The sequence below is a fragment of the Camponotus vicinus genome, unplaced genomic scaffold (genome assembly GCF_025532165.1).
Source record: "Camponotus vicinus isolate PSW18456_S1 unplaced genomic scaffold, iyCamVici1.0 SCAF_14, whole genome shotgun sequence".
NCBI classification, from domain to species: Eukaryota; Metazoa; Arthropoda; class Insecta; order Hymenoptera; family Formicidae; genus Camponotus; species Camponotus vicinus.
In genome coordinates, this window is record NW_028141950.1 from 12917279 (window position 1) to 12941975 (window position 24697).

The window sequence follows — 24697 nt, forward strand, 5'->3', positions numbered from 1 at the left end:
GTGATTGAGAATAAGTTTCCTGAAAAGTATAAGTAACGCTGTACGCATGTTTTTTCGTCTGAGCTTTTTGTCATAGATAATGTAATGGCATCATGTATAATTGAAAACTTTTCCCAATTTTCTTTAAGAAAGGCGAGTCGGGCGTTTACTGATGGGAAGTGATGTTAGAGTATCCAACCTTAGCAAGATTGTCATACGCATTTTCAATCAAGTCTTTAAGGGTGAGCTGTTGCTCAATCCGTCTCTCAATGTGATCAACTCTCATCTTGTCGTCCAAACTGCTCAGTGGATCCGGCTCGAAGGACCAAAATGTTTTGTACGTTATAATTTGAGCAACTAAAATAATAGACAGGATAAACAAAATTAAACGAAAACAATAAAGAAAAGGAAACAGCACGGATAGCAGCAGGATGTCGAAGATAAGAATGTAGAATTGAGCTAACAGTTTGTATTAGTTGGTTTAACATAAGTATTACTTACAAATATCTAAGAGCATGGCTCTTTAATTAAAATATAAACACAAAGAATAAAAACGATATATGTATATCATGAATGTGAGAAAATCAAAACGGTTTTGAGATGTCAAGAGGATCGATCCGGTAGGCTTAATCTACGATTAATCGAGATAGGCTTAATCGTAGATTAAGCCTATCTCGGATGAAAGAAAAGCCCTGATCCCTTGACGAATGTCTTAAAATAGAGAATGTGACATCCGTAAGATTCATTATATTCATGGATCTTCTACATCGGCTTTCCTTGTGGATGAATGATGGTTGTCGTCCCTTTTTTCACTTCCGAACGTCGGTTATGGTAATCAGCAACACTGCGGAAGAAGTAACTTGTGGCAGCGATCTCTTCGTCCTTAATATTCAAGAATCAACGTGTCGAATTTAACGGTTGTGGAAGGAAGTTCGTTTCTACGCCTCGTCGTTCCTGCTATATCGCGGACATCTTGGTTTTTTGGGGCAGCACTTTCCCTCCATATACCGTGATGGCGCCTCTAGGAGTTTTAAACTGAAGCTTGACTAGAAAGCGCTCTAAGTATGTCGATAGTAGAGAGACGCTTGCTTTTTCGCAAGTGTAACATATTTCTCGTAGAGAAGTACTATGCTCGCCAAATAGAATAAGTTGTAAATTATTGATTTTTAATGTGTAAATCAGTATGTAAATCTTCATAAAAAATAAAATATTAAAAAAGATATTGTAATAATTTTGATAAATTATTTTGACAGAAAACAGGATATCTTCGATAGTTATATATCAGTAATAATTAAATTATAACAAAAATTTTTTTATCTAAATTCGTAAACGAAGTAGATAAATTTGATGTTTAATATCATAAGTCCGACACGAAAAAGATTGTTAGACAGACAAGTTAAATGAACATAAGTCGTTGTGTAACATAAAATAATATTTATTAATATTGATACAATAATAATTAATAATAAATAACAATAATCGCAATAATTAAGATATAATTATAATTAGGATAAATGTTTATTCATCGCTAAGAATATTAGCTGTTCCGCATGTTTTGCCGATTAACATGCACGTGTGTCGGTTATAATATTAACATACAACTAAATACACGTTCAGATGGAACGTTAGTACCTGCAGTATCAAATGTTTTTCTACAATATAACAAGTTTGGAAATTTGTAAAAATAGCCGTTAATTCTTTAAAACTATTATTTTCTTTGTTTACTTTACGGATGAGCTGCTTGAAGAATGTTTTTTTAATCTCCGCAGTCGAAATTCCATAATTTCCAATTTGATTTTATTGACGAAATTGTTTTTCGGGAAAATAATTTGTCTTTATTCGCGGATCTAAAAAAATAGCCGTTCGAATAATATTTTATATTACACGTGCGTGGAAAGTGGCCCATTACGCGCGTGTCTTCTGTGCGAGAAATAACCAATTCCACACACGAGAAATTTTCCACTCGAAACAGTGCGGTAATATCTCATTCCCGCAGTCTCATTCATTCCCACACTCATTTCCGACACTCTCCTTATTCCCCAATCATTCTGTTTCTCTTTTCCACTAGAGTCCTTTTATTTCTCACATGTTCTTAACGACATCTCGCGGCACGAAAACTAACTCCGCAGATTACCACAGCGATACTCGGACATAACCTTCCCAAATAACTAAACGTACATAGTGAAGTCAACATACACAGTGAAGTGAAAAAATAAAAAGAATTTGTAACAAGTTATTAAGAAAAAATAAAAAATGAGTGACAAAAATATCATACCAGAAACCGATAGCGACCAACTAACATCTCCAGAGATAGCACAAATTGCAAAAAGCACGATAGAAAATCTCTTACCTTCAAAATCCAAAGAAAAATATACAAATACATATAACAAGTTTATACAGTGGACAATTACTAAAAAAACGAAATCATTCTCGGAAAACACAATATTAACATATCTCGCAGAAATGTCACAAACTCACAAGCCATCCACTTTATGGGCAATTTACTCAATGCTCAAAACGACTCTAAATATTAACAATAATATTAATATTAATAAATATGATAGACTCATTCCGTTCCTGAAAAGATAGTCACAAGGATATACACAAAAAAAATCAAAAGTATTAACATCAGAACAAATTCAAAAATTTCTCAACGAAGCTGATGACCAAAAATATTTACTTATAAAGGTAATGTATCAAATACAAACAAACTTTTACATTAATAAAAAATTTTATACAATGTGTACATATATACTAAATTATTTACAGGTAGCTATGATATTTGGAATTTGTGGTGCATGCAGAAGAGAGGAACTCACCAATATAAAACTTAATGATATCGAAGACAAAGAAACTATCTTCCTGGTTAAAATTCCAACCACAAAAACTTACAAACCAAGGTCTTTCATAACCACCGATGAATTCTACACTATATCTAAAAAATATATAAATTTGAGACCAAAAAACATCAATACCTCAAGATTTTTTCTAAATTATCAAAATGGAAAGTGCACCAAACAACCAGTTGGAATTAACAAATTTGGAAAGATTCCAATGATTATCGCATCATATCTACAATTAGCAGATCCTCATTCTTATACTGGCCACACCTTTCGTCGCTCTTCTGCCACGCTGCTAGCAGACTCTGGAGCGGACATAACAACATTAAAACGACACGGTGGCTGGAAATCCAATACAGTTGCTGAAGGATACATTGAGGACTCCATCAATAACAAAAAAAAAATATACAACCAAATTACACAATTAATCCCAGCTCTTCAACTTCACATTCATCAACATTCAACAATCCCATGCAAGATAAAGAAAACTCAAAACCTATAAATATTAACACTACAGATACAAATACCGCAATTATACATACAAATAAACAAAATATAGACAGTCTCAATAGAATGTTAACTACATCCGACACAAAAAATAATCCAATCATACTGATAAACTGTTCAAACATAACAATAACCACTGAAAAAAAAAATTAATTTATTTTACTTTTTTTACTTGTTATATATAAACGTAAAATGTTAAAAATCTAAAAATATCAAAATGTTAAAATGTAAAAAAATATATAAACGTAAAATGTTAAAAATCTAAAGATATAAAAATGTTGAAATGTAAAAAAAATGTAAAATGTAAAAATATAAAAAATGTAAAAAATATATCAATCTAATTTCTTTATGCCTTACAAAAAACATACAAAGCTTTCTTTCTTTCGCAGGATATAGTAATCATGACCGATACTAAATATATTTGTCATATATTTGCCTCTATTTATTTCTTACAAACGTTCGCGTATACATAAGACTCGGGACATAACACACAGTATTGTGCGTTACCTAAGACAAAGACTTAAGGCATAAAACATAGTCTTAAAATTATAAGGCAGCCATTCTGCTCAGGCCCTTACATTGGGAAATATTGGCCAAGACATTTCCAATATAACCAATATTGAGCCAAGGTATACCAATATTTTGCCAATGTTTTGTGCTATTAGGGAATATTATATTAAATCTCCAACAATAGATTTATAGCGTTTTCGACTTGTCGGGTTCAATCGCTCCGGGGTAGTTTACTAGACATTATTGACCAATCGCAGTCATTCTTCTGAAGAATATATGGTTACATTCTTCAAAAGAATGGCTGTGATTGGTCAATAACGTCTAATAAACTACTCCGGAGCGATTGAACCCGACAAGTCGAAAACGCTATTAGAAAAGAATCCACTACTCTGGTGGAATGACCATTCCAAAGAGTTTCCAAATTTATGTTATATTGCAGAAAAATATTTGATATTGCCAGGTACTAGCGTTCCATCTGAACGTGTATTTAGTTGTGCGGGGAATATTATAACCGACACACGTGCATGCCTATCTGCAGAACATGCTGAACAACTAATATTCTTAGCGATGAATAAACATTTATCTTAATTATAATTATATCTTAGTTATTGCGATTATTGTTATTTATTATTAATTATTATTGTATCAATAAATTGTATAATAAATATTATTTTATGTTACAACACAACGATTAATGTTCATTTAACTTGTCTGTCAATGTCTAACAATCTTTTTCGTGTCGAACTTATTGATATTAAACATCAAATTTATTTGCTTCGTTCACGAATTTAGATAAAAAAAATTTTTGTTATAATTTAATTATTACTGTTATATAATTGTCGAAGACCTCCTGTTTTCTGTCAAAATAATTTATCAAAATTATTACAATATCTTTTTTAATATTTTATTGTCATATGAAGATTTACATACATTAAAAATCAATAATTTACAACTTACATTCTTACTTTTAAGATTGTTCGCGCGCGCCCTTCGATTCGCGTGGGACCAAATTTAATATAATTTTTAATTCGCCGGTCCAATGAATTCGTGTGAGAAAACGGATAGGGCTGGCACAGGTAGAATTATTCTCTCTAAATCGAGTCAATTATATATTTTCTAATGTCGCCGTGGATCACATGGAAGACGCGAACACTAGCGCAATATTTGTGGTCGAAAGAGAACTGATCGTTTGCGTGGTTGTAACAAGACAGACTGCTGTAACAAGACTGTCTGACTTTGAACGATAATTGTGCGATTTCGGAAGCCCGCGGGAAGCGAAGACGAGCGAGGAATCACGCACACTGGCAGCGCGAGAGACTCTACTCGCCTAAGAACGTCCCCTAGTAGCACACTTTATTGGAGCAATATTGGCTAACAATATATACAGGGTGAGCCATTTTAATTAACGCACGCAATTATTTCGGAAACAAAGCATTTTAGAGAAAAATGTTTCAGACAAAAGTTTTATGGTTTCGAGGGGGCCATAAGATGGTATCATTGGTTTGACACTGAAGTCATTTGAAGGTCACGTGAAGGTCACTTCAATTTTTTTAAATGGAACACCCTATATATTTTTGCACACTCTTGTAGCTTATCTCGAGAGCTTTCCAAAACACTATAATTAAGTACCTTTTCGTTAAGTACTTTTTGAGTTATGAGGCTTGAAATAATTTCTTAATTTTACATAAACCGTAAAATATCTTGTAAAATATTCATTTTTCGATTATCTTACCTTAATACTTTTACGTACAAAATAATGAGAGGAATCATTTTTCTCTAAAATGCTTTGTTTCCGAAATAATTGCGTGCGTTTATTAAAATGGCTCACCCTGTATATCCAATATTCCCAATATTGGTCCAATATTGCAAAGTAGACGCGATTTCATTATAAGCCAATATTGAATTGTAATATTGGACCAATATATTATTTTCATCTTTAACCAAGATTGACTAATTATACATACTCAAATATTTTTATATTGGATATAGATTAGTTTCTAATATATGACGGAATTCGCCATCAAAAAAAAATTAACCATCTGTGGTTAATTTATGGAGCTCTGGAGGTCCTCGCAAAAGCTAGAGGAGATGCGGCTATAATAGACCGCACTCTTTGACTGATAAGTCGTGACTCGTGGGACCTGTGCCGTGGCCTTATATACTGCTTTAGATGGAGTCCCACTCTCGGGTTAGGTGTTTTCCTTTTCGCCACCTAGTGGCGACGCGCGAAGCTCACATCTAATGTGTGAACGTGCAATATTGGCAGTACATATACGTTTAATTGATAACCAATATTGGTGTCATCATGGATGTAAGATATTGGCACTATATTTACATTTATTTTATAACCAATATTAGTATTATCATGGGTGTAACAATATCGGCAGCACACTTACGTTTAATTGATAACCAATATTGGTGTCATCATGGATGTAAGATATTGACACTATATTTATATTTATTTTATAACCAATATTAGTATTGTCATGGGTGTAATAATATTGGCAGCACATTTACGTTTAATTGATAACCAATATTCGTGTCATCATGGGCACTGCAATATTGGCAGTACACTTGCATTTCGTTAGTAACCAATATTAGCTTCGCATTGGTTAATATTGGCCAAGATATTCCCAATAAAACCAATATTTAGCCAATGGATTGCCAATGTGCTGTGCTACTAGGGTCCTAACGTTAAGAGCTCGTTGTTTACGTTTTTCTCAGCGCGACCATATGTCCAGAATTTAGGACTCTTAAACTTTAACACGGCGTACTAAATATTACGCGAGATTAAATTATTTTCAGTATCCCAAATTCCGAACAAAGATTCTCAAGTAAAAATTGTAAATAATGTACCAAATTTAATATAAGATATTGAATCAAATATGCTATAATTTTTTTTAATTGAATTTATAATTTCAATATAGTTCCACGAACCGAATATATACACCGATTTCAATATTGATTTTTCCGAACATCATAAAGCGATATTGAATAACGCTGTTGATTTCGCAATCAGTTGTTTCGATGTAACGATACTTTAATCGATTTGCGTACCGAATTTGGTGTCAGTTGTTTCGGTATACCGATTACTTGAATCGATTTTACACACCGATTTTGAAATCGATTTCTTTATCGCACAGCCCTACTGAACATACGCACACAAGCATGCATGCATCTAAAAAGTGAAGTAATTACAAGTAAAGCAATTCCACATGTCATTTTTACTCTGTATACTTTACATATGTATATTTTATACATGTACATATGTATAAAAAAGCTGGAACAATATATACCATACATATGTATGAGCGGATCGCACAGCGATCCGCTCGAATAATGAATTCAGCGGATCATCAGCGTATCAAAAACGGCGGATTGTCTGTCATTGGTCGGAGCTCGATACGCCCGATACGCGCGTATCGCAATACGCGCCATGGGACGTCACCCTTAAGCCTGCAGACAGGACGCGTCAAGCAGCGAGCAGCAACCCAATTAGCGAGGCCATGGATGTAGGAATAACTGGATGGAGCATAAGGTATTTTTATGGGCGAGGGGGGTGAAGCTTGAGAGGTGAGGGGAAAATCAGTCAGCAGCCATCTTGGTTGGCAATTTAACATGGCGGTGCGAGACACATGATGTGGAAAGGTATCGATGTCAAGATTAAAATTGTGTAGTGTAACAAAAAAATAATAAAGTAAAAATGCCAAATTGTTGCTTACAATATTGCAAAAATAGAAGAACTGCAAAAAAAGCAGAGCAAATAAAGTACGAGAAAATGCATCAGAAGATTTCGTTTCATAGGTAAGAATTATTAATTATTAAAATTTTTATATTATTGTTTACATTCTTTTACAAGTTTAAGCATTAAAATCCAACTTGGTTTATAAGCTCACTTTATAACCTTTACTTAATTTTTTATAACGTCATATAAATTTATTAATATTACTATTATTATACTTTTAATTTTATATAAATTTGTTATCATATATGTATTATTATATCTATTATATTATTATGTATGTGTGATTGTAGAATTCCAAAAGACATTCAGCTCAGAAAATTATGGCTAGATCGCATTGGCTCGGTTGTAGATAATGTGGGAATAAATTCTTACGTATGTTCCCTGCACTTCAAGGATGATGACTTTGATAGAACTTCCCTTTCTTGTGTTAGGCTTCGAAAGAATGCACTTCCAATGGTATTATTTCTACTATGAAGAATTTTTAAATTACTTACATATGTATTTTTAATTTACTTAATATGTATATATTATATAAAGTAAATAACATAACATAACTACATAATTATAGATATTGATGTCTACACAAGCAAATGACACTTGTTCAGATCATGAATCAGATGTGATATTAAGCGAAAGACACGCGGCCAACAAACTTATTTTATTTAAAGGACAATAAAATCTTTTATAGTGTATTTTATTTGTTTATAATAGTTTTACAAATAAAACATAATATATATTTATTTATTATAGTTGATTTAACTTTTTATCCTTTTTATTATTTTTATAACACTTATATTATTTATAAATTATATTATTTCTAGATGATATTAATAAGTTATACATAATTTAATTTATACGCTAATTTTAATGATTTATTATTTTAATTTATTATTATTAATTAAAACAACTTTAAAATCATCTTAAGTTTATCTTCAGATACTCTGTAGCCATTTAATTGTAAAATGTTCTACACAGCATTTTAACTTAAGACAATCTTAAATATAAAATGAGGTTGAGTATCGCCTTGCTCGTTTAATCATCTGTCGCCGCCATCTTGGTTGGCAATTTCCCTCCTACGTCTCTGGCTTCAGTTCCCCTCTCATATACTCCATCCAGTTATTCCTACATCCATGGCGAGGCGATATCAGCAGTGGCGTAGAAAATATCGCTTCGCTGATTGGTTGCTACTCGCTGCTTGACGCTTGACGTTTCCTGTCTGCACCAGGCTTAATGTGTGATGGCCATAAGTCCCGATCTACAATAGATAATTTAAGCCCTAAGCCTTAAGAAATTGACCAATCACAGTCAAGTATTAAGAGGATACTCGACTGTGATTGGTCAATTTCTTAAATCTTACGCCTTAAGTCTCCTTAAAATCTCATTGTAGACGACGCTTTATGCGGCGTCTACAATGAGATTTTAAGGAGACTTAAGGCGTAAGGCCGGTATTCATAGGTTCATATTCTGAATCCTCTTTTATTGATAAAAGTGCCTTTAAAAGTGGCTTATAAGCCTTCTGATTGGCTGTAAGCCACTTTTAGAGGCACTTTTATCGATAAAAGAGGATTCAGAATATGGACCATAGTCCGTTCTTATATTTAAGATCGTCTTAAGAACCCATTCAACCAATCAAATAGCTGCAATGCGGTCATTGATTGGTTGAATGGGTTCTTAAGACGATCTTAAATATAAGAATGGACTATGAATACCGGCCTAAGATTTAAGTCTCCTTAAAATCTCGTTGTAGACGACGCATTATTGGTCAATTTCTTAAGTCTTACGCCCTAAGTCTCCTTAAAATCTCATTGTAGACGCCGCATTAAAGGCTATAGCACACACTTTCCATAAGACATAACAGTAAGGTTTTGACCAATCGCGTTGCTCAATTTGGTTACGGACGGCCAAATTGAGCAACGCGATTGGTCGAAACCTTACTGTTATGTCTTATGGAAAGTGTGTGCTATAGCCTTAAGCGTCGTCTACAATGAGATTTTAAGGAGACTTAAGGCGTAAGACTTAAGAAATTGACCAATCACAGTCAAGTATTAAGAGAATACTCGACTGTGATTGGTCAATTTCTTAAATCTTACGCCTTAAGTTTCCTTAAAATCTCATTGTAGTGTGGCGTCCCTCCATCTGGACAAAATACAGATGAATGGGTTTACGAACGCACTAGCGCCATCACATATCTCGCCCCGATCCACCAAAGACATAGAGGCACTCACTCTAGTGTGTCTCGTCGTCCGAAGCGGACGTAAGTTACCAAAGACTGAAACCATAGTTGTAAATTCCTTTGTTGTAAAATATATTTTTATAAAGACAAACTGAATGTATCAATCCACCCGGCATCGAACGACAGTTAATAGGAGGTCTTTAATAACCTGACTCCCTATAGTAGACGACGCATTATAGACATTTATAGGCTTAAATGAATCGCAACCATTGAACTATAGAACTAACTGGAACGAGCGCTGCCTTTGTTATTGCCCGGTGACCTCGAGCCGAGGGAGACAGTATCTATTTGGTATTGCCGTCTCTCTTTTTCATGTATTACCTTAGCTAAAAATACGTCTGCGCATTAAAGTTGTGTACAGAATTTTTTCACCAAAAATTTAGCAAAATAAAGCATTATTTTATTTTCTTTATTGTCGTCATTATATTTCCTTAAATAATCCATTTTATTACAATAATATTTTTTATATATTCATTGTTCGAACATATACTGACTAAGGTATGGACACAGATAGTACGTCATAAAACTATAGGAGAAATATACTATAGCATGTTAGTGTAACAGAGACAGCGATTCCAAATAGCGATGGCCTTCGTCGCACAGGCAGGCTCGGCTCGTAACAAAGGAACGCTCATTCTAGTTAGTTCTATAGTTTAATGATCGCAACTAAATCTAGGAATTTTAAGATGGCGGGACGTCACACTTGTTTGCCGAAAATTAAATAAAGACAGACAATGCTCACGAAAGTGCGAACGCGACAAATGGAATGTGCTTTATATGTATAGGATATATAGGCTGTGTTCCACGTAACGATCGCAACGCTCGCAGAATCATCTTATCCTTCTTGTTCGCTAAAAGTTAAACAAAGACACATCGTGTTTACGAGTGCCGCGATCATTAAGTGGAACGCAGCCATAATAAATCTATTTCTCGAGTATCATCGTTCAAAGGTAAAAGTAATCCGTTATATTATAAATTTGTATTAATGTGGCTAAAAAAAAGAATACGAGGATTGGAAGTATGAATTTTACGGAAAATTCAGATAAGCAGGTTATCATAGATGATCGTCTGCATCATTTTATTGAGACCGAAACGAAGAAACAACAATTTCAAGTTAGTTTCGGTTTCATTTACGCAAGTAAATTCGTAGATTAATATTTTCTATTTATATTTTGTGCCTTGTAATAAAAAGAGAACTCTATGAATATTTATTTTATTACTAATACTTTGATTATATATTTTTATAATAATAAATATTTGAACTTTAATCCCAATAATATATACATACTTAAGCATTAAAGTTTATTATTTACTTTTGGATCTATCTGTAATTATAGATCCAAAAATGATTATATTTATTATATCTTTTGCTTATAAGAGCAATGTATTAGATAACAATTTAATGATATTTCAGGGATTAGTACATGAACTAACAGGTATTTGTTGGGAGACTTGTATGGACAAACCATCACCACGCCTAGAACCCAAAGTTCATAAGTGTCTCGTGAATTGTGTGGAAAGGTTCATTGACACTACTAATTATATCACAAACAGAATAGAACGTATTGCGACAAATTTACAACCTGAATCAGATAGTATAGAATGATTTCATCATTCTGAGAATGTACCAATCTTTATCTCCTATCAGTTGTAGAAAGTTTGTAATATATTTATATATTGTGTGTGTTAGATTCTATATAAATTCTTGATCATGTTTTCAAGCAGTTGGGGATTTTTAAAACGTCACAAGCGTAAGTTTGTTATTGGAAGTATTATTGTTAGTAGTGTCATTTTTTTAACACGTTATACACAGCGCAAGCTTCAAGAATGGCAAGATAATGAGATAAGGATGTTGGTGGAAAAGACAAAGAAGCGACAATATTATGAAAACATAGAGAAAACATGCAACCAAATGACATTATCCCTTGCAGCAACCTTAAGAAACTCTGTGATCAAAGAAAATGATACAGAGACTATTATAAATCAACTTAGAGATGGCACTGCCAATAAGATAGCATCTTGGAATCAATTAAAAATGTTAGCATTTACACGATCAGCTGTAATAATTTATTCTTATACAATGCTAGCTACATTTCTTCGTATTCAAATTACTTTGATTAGTGGACATATGTACAAAAATGCACAGAATGTGGATAATGGGATTATTGGAAATGAAGTACAAGAGAAATATATGACACTTTCTAGCTATTTTATATATGAAAGTATAAAGAATTTGAATAATCTCATAAAAAGTAAAATTGTTGAAGTCACAGCTTCATTGTCTCTGACAGAGCAATTAACATTGAGAGATTTAGAACAAATTTATTGGGCGCTTACATCTTCTATATCCGCTGATAGCTCAAAGGATCCTGTCAAAAATTTTACATCTTATATATTGCAAAAGAACACTGAAAACAATGATACATCTATTTATAAAAAATTGATTGATCAGATGCTAGATGTAATAGAGAGTGAAGAAGTACAAGATTTAATGCAAAAGAATATCAGGAGTGGATTTGTTTTATTAATGGATCATATATCTATGTATTTCAATAACTCTTCTAAAATCAGTAATATATATGAAGCACGAGATGCAACACATTCAAAAGAGTCAAACATCAAAAATTCAACTTCAACTTTACAAGATGCAGCTATGAATGATGAGTCAAATGAATTTGTAAATATTAATAAAACTACTATGGCTTTGGCCAAAATTATTCCTATTATAAATGGACAAGTTCCAGATAATCCAACACCAAAAGATATAGCAGCAGATTGGCTCCAACATCTGATATTAAATAGTGAGCTTAAAATTCTTGGAGCGAATATTTATGAAGCATTTAGCTGTTCATAAAGTTAAGTTCAATTCAACATTATGAAAATTAGAAAAATTATTTCAATTATTATATTCTATACAAAAGAATATATAAATTCTACCTTCGGGTCTTATATAATATTATATTTAAGGCTATACATACAAGTATTTTGTATAGTACTACAGGAAAATTTTGTTGTATATCTATAAATTAAAACGAAATTAAGACTTCATTATTCTTTTATTAATATTAATGCATTTTTACATCTATATAGCATAAAATAAACTTAATTTATCAAATAAGATATAATTGATTTCTTCTATTTCAAAATTATTGTGATCGGAAATATTTTTTCTATTCTAAAATTTCTCTTGAGTTTCCATTTTTAGATCACACATAAATAAAAATATTGCGCGCTATCTTTCACTGTGTAATTTTAAGAAAGGTTTTTAATTTAAGAGGAAAATTAAGTTATAATAAAAATAAAGGAAATGTATTTTTAAATTGGGACGGTTTTTTAAAATATATTTTATGAGGAAATATTTAAATATAGAGCAATTTGTTCTATTTAAAATATATAAAAATCTTGTAATTAAATAAATAATATTATTATTACATAATAGTTAAAACTTGTTATTCCACATTATACAATGTCAATAATAGTGTGGCATTTATAAGTAATTAATAATTTAATATTGTAATAAAACTTCATTGGTTTAATATGTTATAAATTTTATTGATATCTAATTTATATATCTTTACGAAACATTTAGCTGTAACCTTGTGTGAAAGTTCTACATTTACACATTTCAAATACATTATATTCCAATTCTGATTAAAATGACTTTCTTGGACTATAAAATAATGCAATAATAATAAAAAATTATTTATAAGAATATATTGAAAAAAATATGAAATTGATTTATTTCCATAATTTTTTGATAGACATATTTTTTTCGGAGTCTTTCTGCATCACCTTTGCTACAGCCATCTCAAAATCTTCTTGAGTTACATGAACACGACGTTCTCTAAGAGCATACATTCCAGCTTCCGTGCAAACACCCTATAATATAAACAAAATCATATTAGCCTAGTTTATACTGATTGATACTCGAGCAATACATTTGAGCTAATCAATTAATTTATTAGTTACTATTTGAAATACATATCAAACAATTGGTATAAATTAGACTATATTGAAGGACATACATTCATATATTTAAGTTATTAGAGGCTAAATTTATCAAAAATTTTCTCTTATTTTTTTTTAAATAAGAAAGATATTAATATTTTAATAAAAGGTATATCTTAATTATTCTATTGATATTTTATATAATCTATTATATATTTCCTATATATATTCTATTAACTTTTATCTATTATTTAATCTTGTCTATTAGCAATTTTTTTTAAGCATTTTAAAAATATTTTGTTAAAAGAAAAAAATTATATTTATATTTAATACTTACTTATATACTTGCCTTATTTTAATAATAAAACTATAAGTTAAATTTTTCATTACCTTAACTTCTGCTCCTGATGCACCTGGCATAAGTTCAGCTATTTTCCTTAAATTTATTCCACGTGTCAAATTCATTTTTCTAGAATGAATCTTTAAGATGTCCAATCTAGCCTCTTCATTTGGAGGTGGAAATTCAATCTTACGATCAATACGTCCAGGACGTAATAAAGCAGGATCCAAGATATCAATTCTGTTTGTAGCCATAATGACTTTTATGTTTTTTGTTGCCTCAAAACCATCCAATTGATTAAGCAATTCTAACATAGTTCGTTGAACCTAAAAGTATAATTTTCAACATAATTAAAAAAAAGCTATATTTGTATATTTATATATATATATAGTACATATATATATAAGACATACTTCACTATCACCACCAGATCCTGATTCAATTCGGGAACTTCCAATGGAATCAATTTCATCCATAAATATTATAGATGGTGCATGTTCTCTTGCCATCACAAAAAGTTCACGAACCATACGCGAACCTTCTCCAATAAATTTCTGTACCAATTCAGAACCAGATACACGAATAAAGGTGCATTCTGTATGATGTGCCACTGCTCTTGCAAGTAAAGTTTTACCAGTACCTAAAAAAAATTTTTTTATTATTGTGATATAATTGAATAGATTATGACTGATTGTTTATAATAAATAAATGTAATAAAATAATACTGAAAAAGTTTCAAATACATATATATATTTTTATAATATAATAAATTATTACCTGGTGGTCCATACAATAATACACCTTTAGGTTGCGCAATTCCAAGGGCATCAAATAATTCTGGATGCTTGACTGGTAATTCTATAACTTCTTTTATTTCCTTTATCTGCTTATCTAAACCTCCAACCATTTCATATGTAGAATCTGGTACTTTTTCCACCATCATAAGAGACACGAGTGGATCAACTTTATTTGGCAGTATCTTATGTAGAGTATAACTTTCATTGCGCAAAGCTACTCGTGAATTCGGTGTCACATCATTAATATCAATATTTTTATCTATGTCCACCACAAACTTGCCCTCAGGATGTACTTTGACTAAAACTTTCTTTTTGTCCATAGGTTTAACTACCTCCCCTACATATGAGCCTTGTTCTTGTAAAAGTTGTAATTCCTCTCGCAGCATACGTACTAAAAAGAGAAAATAAAAAGTCATTATGATGATCATACATTTTAACACAATTTGTCTTATATAATCGAAAATAAATCAAACTTTTTTTAATTACACATAATATTTTCGTTATTAAGATAGATACCTTTTGCATTGAGTTCATTACGTTGTGCCTGCAATCTTCTTAAATTTTGACTTTTTTCAGCAACAATTAATTGTAATTCCTCAATCTTTGTAATATAATATGGTTTAAAACCTTCTCCCTTAACATTCTTCTCATCAATATCCATCTAAAAAAGATTTTGGATTAATTATAAATAAATATATAATTGCTCTTTCACATATATTATGTATATAAAAAAAAATAATTAAAATTTGTTTACCTTATTTGTAAGTGTCATGATCGACTTAAGAATGATAAATATTCCAGATAAATATTAATATATCGCGATTTAGTAAGAAAAAGAGAAATTATGTATAAGTTAATCTTATTTTCGATGAGTAGATTATTTCTTATTTCTTTTTCTTTATTTCTTACTTTTTGCCTATCATCATAAAAGCAACATCATCTACACACAGACTTATAATATTAAACTAGAGAGCTAACTCCTCAAATTTTATTGATATAAAATGGCCACGAAATAAATATAACTAGATAAAACATTACCTACCTCTAGGGTGACGTCCCATGGCGCGTATTGCGATACGGTTTGGTTACGGACGGCCAAATTGAGCAACGCGATTGGTCGAAATCTTACTGTTATGTCTTATGGAAAGTGTGTGCTATAGCCTTAATGGCCATCACACATGAAATTCCATAAGCACGTAAGACGTAAACGTAAGGAAATCGACCAATCACGGTCAAGTATTAGCCCCTCCAAGGGGTCAAAACTCGACCGTGATTGGTCGAGTTCCTTACGCTTATGTCTTACGTGCTTATGGAATTTCATGTGCGAAAGCCTTAACAACCGCTGTTGCAACTACTGGCAGCATTGAACTATAGAACTAACTGGAATGAGCGCTCCTTTGTTACGAGCCGAGCCTGCCTGTGCGACGAAGGCCATCGCTATTTGGAATCGCTGTCTCTGTTACACTAACATGCTATAGTATATTTCTCCTATAGTTTTATGACATACTATCTGTGTCCATACCTTAGTCAGTATATGTTCGAACAATGAATATATAAAAAATATTATTGTAACGAAATGGATTATTTAAGGAAATATAATGACGATAATAAACGAAATAAAATTATGTTTTATTTTGCTAAATTTTTGGTGAAAAAATTCTGTACACAACTTTAATGCGCAGACGTATATTTTTAGCTAAGGTAATACATGAAAAAGAGAGACGGCAATACCAAATAGATAATAGGTTTGTTCTTTTTAGCTGAACTGGCTGCACTAGTTCAGAAAGTGTACACTGAAACGTTCTTTTTAGCAGAAGTGACGTCAGATACTGCTGTTCTTTTTAGCAGTGTAGTGCTGTTCAGTGCAACAGTTCATTGCACTGCCTGCCCTAGGTCTTGAGGTAGTGCAGCGGTGCAGTTCAATATGGCGATTTATTTAAACACAAACAGCAGTTTAAGATATAATTAATAACGCATTAATTGCGAAAAAGAAGACATAATAGTCATGTAAATAACATTAATATAAAGAATATAGATAAAAACAATTATTAATTAATAGAAAAATTTTAAAAATTAAAAAAAAATTTGAAATAAATTTTTCATTATAATTAATAAATTTAAAGTTAATTTATCTACAATTAATTTTTCTACAAATAAATTCTCAAAATAAATTTTATTACAAATAAGTCTCTCTTCATTGGATAATTCTGTTATTTATAGGACATTTATGTTTCTCATATTTTGATGTGCCATGTTAGTACTGCATTAAACCGTTCTTTTTATTCCTCATTGTGCTTGTGCACTGGCAGAATTTTCTGTGAACACGCTGGTTCTAGTGCAGTCCCAGTGCAGCACTAGTTCAGCTAAAAAGAACAAACCTACTGTCTCCCTCGGCTCGAGGTCACCGGGCAATAACAAAGGCAGCGCTCGTTCCAGTTAGTTCTATAGTCCAATGACTGGCAGAGAGAAACCTGAAAGCGGCCATCCCGCTTCAGCGGAGGTGTAGCGCTGTTCGATGCGTCTTCCACGCACCTCGGCTACCTCTATCTAGGATGACAAGATGGCCATCGAAAGGCCACGTGGCGGCTATTCAAAAGGGAACGACTAGACACTTTATTCGAACAATATAAGATTTATTGATACAAAGTTTATTGATACAAATTTGAATTGCCTTCCTCAGGAGCAAAAATGATTGAATGTTCTGGAATATTCGACGACCGTTACCAACTCGTCGGAGTACAAAAGAACAAAGTAAAAACACTCGAAATACGCACTGAATCTAATTATAATATAAAGCATTAACAGGAGTCGTAATATAAAACTTAATTATTCTACACGAACTATATATTAGAACAATTGAACGCGCGACTAGATTGTCTTAATTAGAGAGAACTTTATATGGATCGACCGGCGCGTAGAAGATCGATGGACGGAGTAAAAAGAAACCGGCCGGCATCCGGAGCAGACGGAAAACGGCGGCATTCCCAGTGGCGCTGCTGCCGATGTTAAGGCAGTTCCATGCGCGTCCAATCCGAGATGTTCGGAAATTGGCCGTCGCCACAGAGGCATGTCCTGATGCGCCCCCTGAGAAAGTGGACATAAACTACATCGTTACGCTCGGTAACAGACGTAGTACATGGTTCATGTCTATGATATGGTTCGTATCCGAACTAGTCAGCTATACTACTATCCAAACCGAAAATGAGACTCAAACGAAATAAGTCAGACAAGGATCAACAATCGATCGTCCTTACTTTGTCTCACTAATGATAAGTACTTACGTGCGATAGACATGAGCTAGCGATTTTATTACAAAATTTACAACCCCTATCACCTATCACCTATCGTGCTTTTAACGCGTTGCGCTTCGCGTAATTAATAGAATTATTTATTTATTAATAAATATAAACTCTATATTATGTATAAATATTATATTTATTGTGGGATATTATAAAATGATTTGATATTATAAAATGTATTAAGTGTATATATATATAAAAATATATAAGTGTATATATATATATATATATATATATATATATATATATATTTTATAGGTTATAATATATTTGTATCCCGCCTCCTCCACCTCTTCCTCCTCCTCTTCCACGGCCTGCGCCTCTGCCTCCACCTCTGCCTCTTCCTCGTCCCCTTCCTCGACCTCTGCCCCGACGACCACTACCTCGCTGCACCCCAGCGTTAATTGCCGCTTTAATTACTTCATTTAAAGTTTCCGTCTGTAACAGAAAATAAATATACACATAAAAATAACATACTTTCGCAAAACATGCATTACGTAAAAGCAAAACATTCTTCAAATATTTATAAATATAAATACCAACCGATAAATATAAATATCGACCGCTATCACATGCGTAAAGCGGCCGTCGAATTAATGCGTAAAATAAACATAAAATTTAATTTAATATAATTAAATAATTAAACGTAAAATTTATTAATTTTTATACTTACTGTTAATACAATTGGCTCGGTCGCCGTCGGGGCCGCCGCCGCTGTCATGATCGTCGGGGCCATCAAGGCCGTCAAAACTGCCGAGATCGTCTCCGTCGCGGCCGTCGTTGCCGTCGCGGCCGTCGTCGCCGTCGCGGTCGTCGTCGTCGTCGCGACCGTCGTCGCCGTCGCGGCCGTCGTCGGCGTCGGCGGCGTCGGAACCGTCATAGCCGTTGGGCCCATGGTGCGATCCTCCATCCTATAAGAATTTACAAATAAATATACACACAACATAATTAATAAAGGATATATATTTATATGTTTACTTACTGCTCGAGCTCGACAACTGCTTGCCTGCTTACCCAAGACTTCGTCGCACGTCTCACGTTGCACGTTGCACGTCGCACCACGTACTACGCAATAATGCCAGAAATGGAACTCGGCAGCATACGCACACAAATGCGAACGCACACGTGTGCTGCGTAATATGCTTTGTAGAATGTACTGCGCAGCATACGTACGCGTTCGCAAACAAGATAGCTTTCCGCATAAAATATTTTATTTTTAAAATTTTAAATTATTATAGTTTTGCATAAAATAATTTTAACATGTTTGTGTATATATATATACAGGGTGTCCCAAAAGTCCCGATACGGTCGAATATTTCATAAACTATGCACTTTAGAAAGAAATGTTTCAGACAAAAGTTGTGTAGCTTGAAGGGGGCCATAAGATGGTGGCAATGATTTGACCTTGGAGAGTCATTTGAAGGTCACGTGATGGTCACCGTCAATTTCTTAAATGGAACCCTCTACTTTTTATTACATATTCTTGTAGCTTATCTCAAGAGCTTTCCAAAACACTATAATTAAGTACCTTTTCGTTAAGTACTTTTTGAGTTATAAGGCTTGAAATCATTTCTTAATTTTACATAAACCGTAAAATATCTTGTAAAATATTCATTTTTCGATTATCTTACCTCAATACTTTTACGTACAAAATAATGAGAGGAATCAATTGGTGTAAAGAAAACACATAGTTGTTTTGAAGAAAAAATATGTAATTTGCAATTAACAATTCCATATTTTTTCTTAAAAACAACTATGTGTTTTCTTTACACCAATTGATTCCTCTCATTATTTTGTACGTAAAAGTATTGAGGTAAGATAATCGAAAAATGAATATTTTACAAGATATTTTACGGTTTATGTAAAATTAAGAAATGATTTCAAGCCTTATAACTCAAAAAGTACTTAAGGAAAAAATATTTTATTATAGTGTTTTGGAAAGTCCTCGAGATAAGCTACAAGAATATGTAATAAAAAATAGAGGGTTCCATTTAAGAAATTGACGGTGACCATCACGTGACCTTCAAATGACTCTCCAAGGTCAAATCATTGCCACCATCTTATGGCCCCCTTCAAGCTACACAACTTTTGTCTGAAACATTTCTTTCTAAAGTGCATAGTTTATGAAATATTCGACCGTATCGGGACTTTTGGGACACCCTGTATATATATATATATATATATATATATATATATATACAGGGCGATCCTGTGTTCGCGAGCGAATCCGACAGTGCGTTGATAGGACCGGAAGGTCGTAAAGCGAAAAAAGTGCGCCTCGTTCACACAAAAGACTGACGTTTATTGGAGTCAAAATTAAAAGACAAGTGTTTAGTGCAGTGATTTCGATTAGCGAAACAGCGGTGTAACAAAGTGAGCGCGGTTTCGCGAGCGGTATCGCGAGCGGTGTAGAGACACAAGAGCGAGAAAAATGCGTTGTCCAAAGTCGTAAGCGGTCGTGTAATGCGGTTAATCAGCGGTTTGATACAGAGATTGCGAAAGTCCAAGAGAATAAGCGGTCGTTATAAGCGGTTTTACTATGCGGAGCGGTTTTAACTAAGCGGTTTGACAAAAAGTGCGAGACTTCGGCTTGCTCGCGTGCGGTGCCCGTTATAAGGCGAGCGGAATTTTGGGCCCGTTGCGACGTGGCCCAATAAATTTAATTGTTTAGCGGTGACCTCATGGCGCCGCGCGTAATTGGCCGCCGATGAGGTCTGACGTCGGCTTTTTCGCGGTTGCCATGCGCGCAGTCTTTTTAGAACAGCTGATTGGCAATCAGCTGTTCGTGACGTATGGGCGCGCATGCCCGTACGTTACGCTGATTTTGTCGACGGTTGATATTATTATTGTCAATGTTTATGACACGCGTTTCTTATGACCAAAAAAAGTTAGAGATAACTCGAACGATCGAGTTTTTCTGGTGAATAGAGATCTCGAGAAGTTTCTCGACGCCCGTTAATTTTGAATTCTCGAGTTGTAGAACATTTTGAAATATTCTAAGAAATTTAATTCGGGATGAATTTTATGATTTTCGAACATCTCGCCCGCCTCGTCAGTACGTGACGAAATTTTCGAGTGTGTTCGGGCTCGGGCAGGTGTCGCGAACGGTCCGATTGATGGTTATTGATAGCGATCATGAATGGAATGCGTGACGTAGTACAAAGACACGTGTTGCTCAGTTCATTCGAGACTTTCGCGAGAATAAGTAACGCGTGAATGTGATGAAATATCTACAGTGGTGTAAATGTACCGAGAATGTGTGAATTTGTGAACGTCGAGAATCGCAACGTAAAGTGCTGTAACAAGTGATTCTAGAAATTAATCGCGTGCGGTGTATCGAGAATTCGACGATCAATTTTTGCATCACTTGAAGATGCGCGGTGAGTAGTGTTGCGGATAACGCGGCCACAGACACGATAAACGAAACGCGGAATGAATGTGACGGACAGATGCTATATATATAATATATACAATGTGTATGAATGAACAGTAGCGCGAGACAAAGAACTTTAAAAGTTGCGGCGGTCTCGCGTGTCCGGAGGTGACGGCTGCGTCGTATTGTACGCCCCAGGAAGCTGACCAGTGGGACGTTGTGTCGCCATCGGTGACACCCGGCAGTGGCTCGCAGAAACCGATGCAGCGGAGAAGAGCGGAGGGTCGTCTCGGGCTCGGTGAACGGTTGGCCGACGGCGTTGAGCGATCCGACGGCTCGATGCTCGGGAAGCTCTCCGTCGGGCACGTCGCGGCTGTTGCGTGGCCAGAAGGCTTCGTCCCGGAGGAGCCAGGCTGGGGTCATCCACCGCAGCGGATGGCTGACCTGGTCGCTGAATACTGCGGATGGACCTAGAAAAGTGCGGATGTGAATTCACAGATTTGATGTGAGGGTGGACGCGCACAGTTATAGTCGCGGCAACGATCTTGGCTTCGCCGGGGCGACCTTGCCCTTGGCAGCCAATTAGTGTGGTGCGGTTTGACCCTTTTGTTGATCGCTTCTCCTGCGGGACTCCAGCCAGGATGCTGTCGTCGGTGGCGGCCCTCTTTTTGCAAGGGATCCCGTCCGCCGTGCACGGACTGCGAAGTGAGAGCGGTGTGAGAGCGTCAGGAGCGGACGGTTCCTTCCCCGGCTCTCGGGGTCGCTGAACTGGCTCGTTCAGCTCGAGGTTGGCGGAGCTGTTGCGATAGCGGAGAGTGGTCCTGCTGCCTCCTGACAGGATCCAGCCCAGAGTCGTTTTCTGGGCGATTGGCTCGTCCGCACGGCCCTTGCGGAGTCCATCCTGAAGGATGGCTGAGTGGACGTCGGCGCCGAGCAGAAGATCGATCGGATCCTGGTCGAAAGGTCTTGGATCAGCCAGAGAGAGTCCGCGGATATGCGGCCAGGTGGACAGGTTTCGCATCGTCGGCCCGGAATATGAGGAGAGGCGCGGCAGAACGTGCGCGACGACGGAGAGAGTAGCTCCGGTCGTCTCAGAAGAGAGGCTCACGGAAATCCTTCCGCGGGTGGCTCTTGATGGCGCTCCTCCGATCCCAGCGATTGCAATCGAGGAGCGGGCTCGCGGCAAGTGGAGGCGTTGTGCCAGGGCTTCCGAGACGAGAGAGACTTCGGATCCCTGGTCGACCAAGACGCGGACAGCTTGAGGCTTCCCCCTGGAGTCGGCGATGGCCACGCGTGCGGTGGCGAGGAGGGTCGCCTTGCGATCTGATTTTGGCAGCACAGCGGAGAGTGAACTGACCTCATTAGAAGACGTTGCGTGATACGCATCATGCAGCAGAGTGTGGTGCCGAGATTGGCACAAGACGCACGTCTTAACTGACTGGCATTGCGCCATGAAATGAGTGCCGAGGCAGTTGAAGCACAGTCGGTTGGCTTCTATGAAGGACTTCCTATCGCTCGCGGACTTCGCCTTGAATTGTGAGCACTGCATGAGTGAGTGCTCTCCCTTGCACACGACGCACTTGGAGGCGTTGGAAGTGTGCTGTGTGAAGTGCGACTTCGCTGACCGTGTGGCATCTTCGGACCTTGCGGCGGACCTTGGCTTGGCGGCATTCAAGGTAAGTATCCTTTTGGATATGAAGTCTGTCAAGGTGTCGTGGCTCGGCGGATCGATGGAGTCACACGTTGAGGACTCCCACTCGAGCCGAGTTTGTGGATCGAAGAGCTCGACAATTAGATAGTTAAAGAGGTCCATCCCATGGGAGGCAATGGGCCTGTCGATGCTCTCCTGCGCGTTGACGGCGGTGGTGACGGCGTTGAAGATTCGGCTCAGCTCGTCGGCGGTCTCAGCCTTCATCCTCGGCACGGCGGTGAACGCGGCGAAGTTGGAGCGGATAAGTTCTCGCTTATTTTCGAAGTGTCGGCTTAAGATTGACCATGCTCGCTCATAGTTGCTCCCGGTAACAGGTAACGGACGAATTAAACTTTCCGCAGGTCCTTGGAGGCAGGAGCGGAGATAGTGGAGCTTTTCCACTGCGGATATGGACGAGTTATCGCCGATTATTGACAGAAACAAGTCGCGGAACGCGGGCCACTCCTCGTACGCGCCCGAGAACGTCTGGAGTTTGATGCGCGGCAACGAGATTCTTGAAGCTTGCTCTGGACTTGGCTCGCTTTTGGACGCGGTAGGCGCTTCGCCCTTGAGTTTTTCGGCATAACTGGCTAGCGTGCTGCGTTGCGTCACGTATGTATTCTCCGCGACATCAATAAAATCAGATTTGGCGTACTCACTCTCATGGTACCTTTCTTTCAGAGCCGCCCGAATGAGCTCGTGCTGAGCCTCGATTTTTCCCCACAGGTTATCGAGGATGGTGAGACGAGCTTGGATGGCGCCGAGGGTGATATTGTTGACCCCCATTTTGCGGAGATTGTCCACGGAGCGAGACATTCGTCCGTGGATGTCGGTTTGAGCCTCCAACAAAGCCTTCAGATCGGCACTCATTGTAACTGATTTCTTGTCTTTACAGAAAACTCACTGCACAAAACTGATCGGCACTGTGGATGTCACCCACGAAACTGCGGATGAGGATGATAAAAATCCGGCTCGAAGGACCAGAAATGTTCGCGAGCGAATCCGACAGTGCGTTGATAGGACCGGAAGGTCGTAAAGCGAAAAAAGTGCGCCTCGTTCACACAAAAGACTGACGTTTATTGGAGTCAAAATTAAAAGACAAGTGTTTAATGCAGTGATTTCGATTAGCGAAACAGCGGTGTAACAAAGTGAGCGCGGTTTCGCGAGCGGTATCGCGAGCGGTGTAGAGACACAAGAGCGAGAAAAATGCGTTGTCCAAAGTCGTAAGCGGTCGTGTAATGCGGTTAATCAGCGGTTTGATACAGAGATTGCGAAAGTCCAAGAGAATAAGCGGTCGTTATAAGCGGTTTTACTATGCGGAGCGGTTTTAACTAAGCGGTTTGACAAAAAGTGCGAGACTTCGGCTTGCTCGCGTGCGGTGCCCGTTATAAGGCGAGCGGAATTTTGGGCCCGTTGTGACGTGGCCCAATAAATTT

At 36.2% G+C, this 24697-nt stretch overlaps 5 protein-coding genes across 6 annotated transcripts; 3 read left to right on the plus strand and 2 right to left on the minus strand.

Moving 5' to 3' along the window:
- Positions 1–7421: 7421 nt before the first annotated feature.
- Positions 7422–8321, plus strand: LOC145965122 (uncharacterized). The gene is made up of 3 exons (XM_083088461.1): positions 7422–7640; positions 7872–8037; positions 8150–8321. The coding sequence occupies exons 1-3, from the start codon at positions 7540–7542 to the stop codon at positions 8255–8257; spliced, it is 375 nt and encodes a 124-aa protein (XP_082944587.1). The 5' UTR covers positions 7422–7539; the 3' UTR covers positions 8258–8321.
- A 2168-nt stretch (positions 8322–10489) lies between these two features.
- LOC145964791 (mitochondrial import inner membrane translocase subunit Tim8 A-like) lies at positions 10490–11420 on the plus strand. Of its 2 annotated transcripts, none has more exons than XM_083087896.1 (2): positions 10490–10952; positions 11229–11420. In XM_083087896.1, the coding sequence occupies exons 1-2, from the start codon at positions 10875–10877 to the stop codon at positions 11418–11420; spliced, it is 270 nt and encodes an 89-aa protein (XP_082944022.1). In that variant the 5' UTR covers positions 10490–10874. The 2 variants fall into 2 exon arrangements, with proteins under 2 accessions (XP_082944022.1, XP_082944020.1); XM_083087894.1 differs by having other exon boundaries at positions 10547–10927.
- Positions 11421–11525: 105 nt separating this feature from the next.
- Positions 11526–12862, plus strand: Pex3 (peroxisomal biogenesis factor 3). The gene has a single exon (XM_083087892.1). It carries the CDS (start codon positions 11526–11528, stop codon positions 12666–12668), a length of 1143 nt encoding a protein of 380 aa, XP_082944018.1. The 3' UTR covers positions 12669–12862.
- Positions 12863–13345: 483 nt separating this feature from the next.
- On the minus strand, positions 13346–15850 carry Rpt6 (26S proteasome regulatory subunit Rpt6). The gene is made up of 6 exons (XM_083087891.1): positions 15654–15850; positions 15416–15560; positions 14880–15290; positions 14516–14742; positions 14153–14428; positions 13346–13693 (listed from the first exon to the last, which is right to left on the minus strand). The coding sequence occupies exons 1-6, from the start codon at positions 15669–15671 to the stop codon at positions 13553–13555; spliced, it is 1218 nt and encodes a 405-aa protein (XP_082944017.1). The 5' UTR covers positions 15672–15850; the 3' UTR covers positions 13346–13552.
- A 2498-nt stretch (positions 15851–18348) lies between these two features.
- On the minus strand, positions 18349–19263 carry LOC145964790 (uncharacterized). Its single transcript, XM_083087893.1, has 3 exons — positions 19181–19263; positions 18872–19109; positions 18349–18636 (listed from the first exon to the last, which is right to left on the minus strand). Exons 2-3 carry the CDS (start codon positions 19106–19108, stop codon positions 18451–18453), a joined length of 423 nt encoding a protein of 140 aa, XP_082944019.1. The 5' UTR covers position 19109; positions 19181–19263; the 3' UTR covers positions 18349–18450.
- Between the last annotated feature and the right edge of the window lie 5434 nt (positions 19264–24697).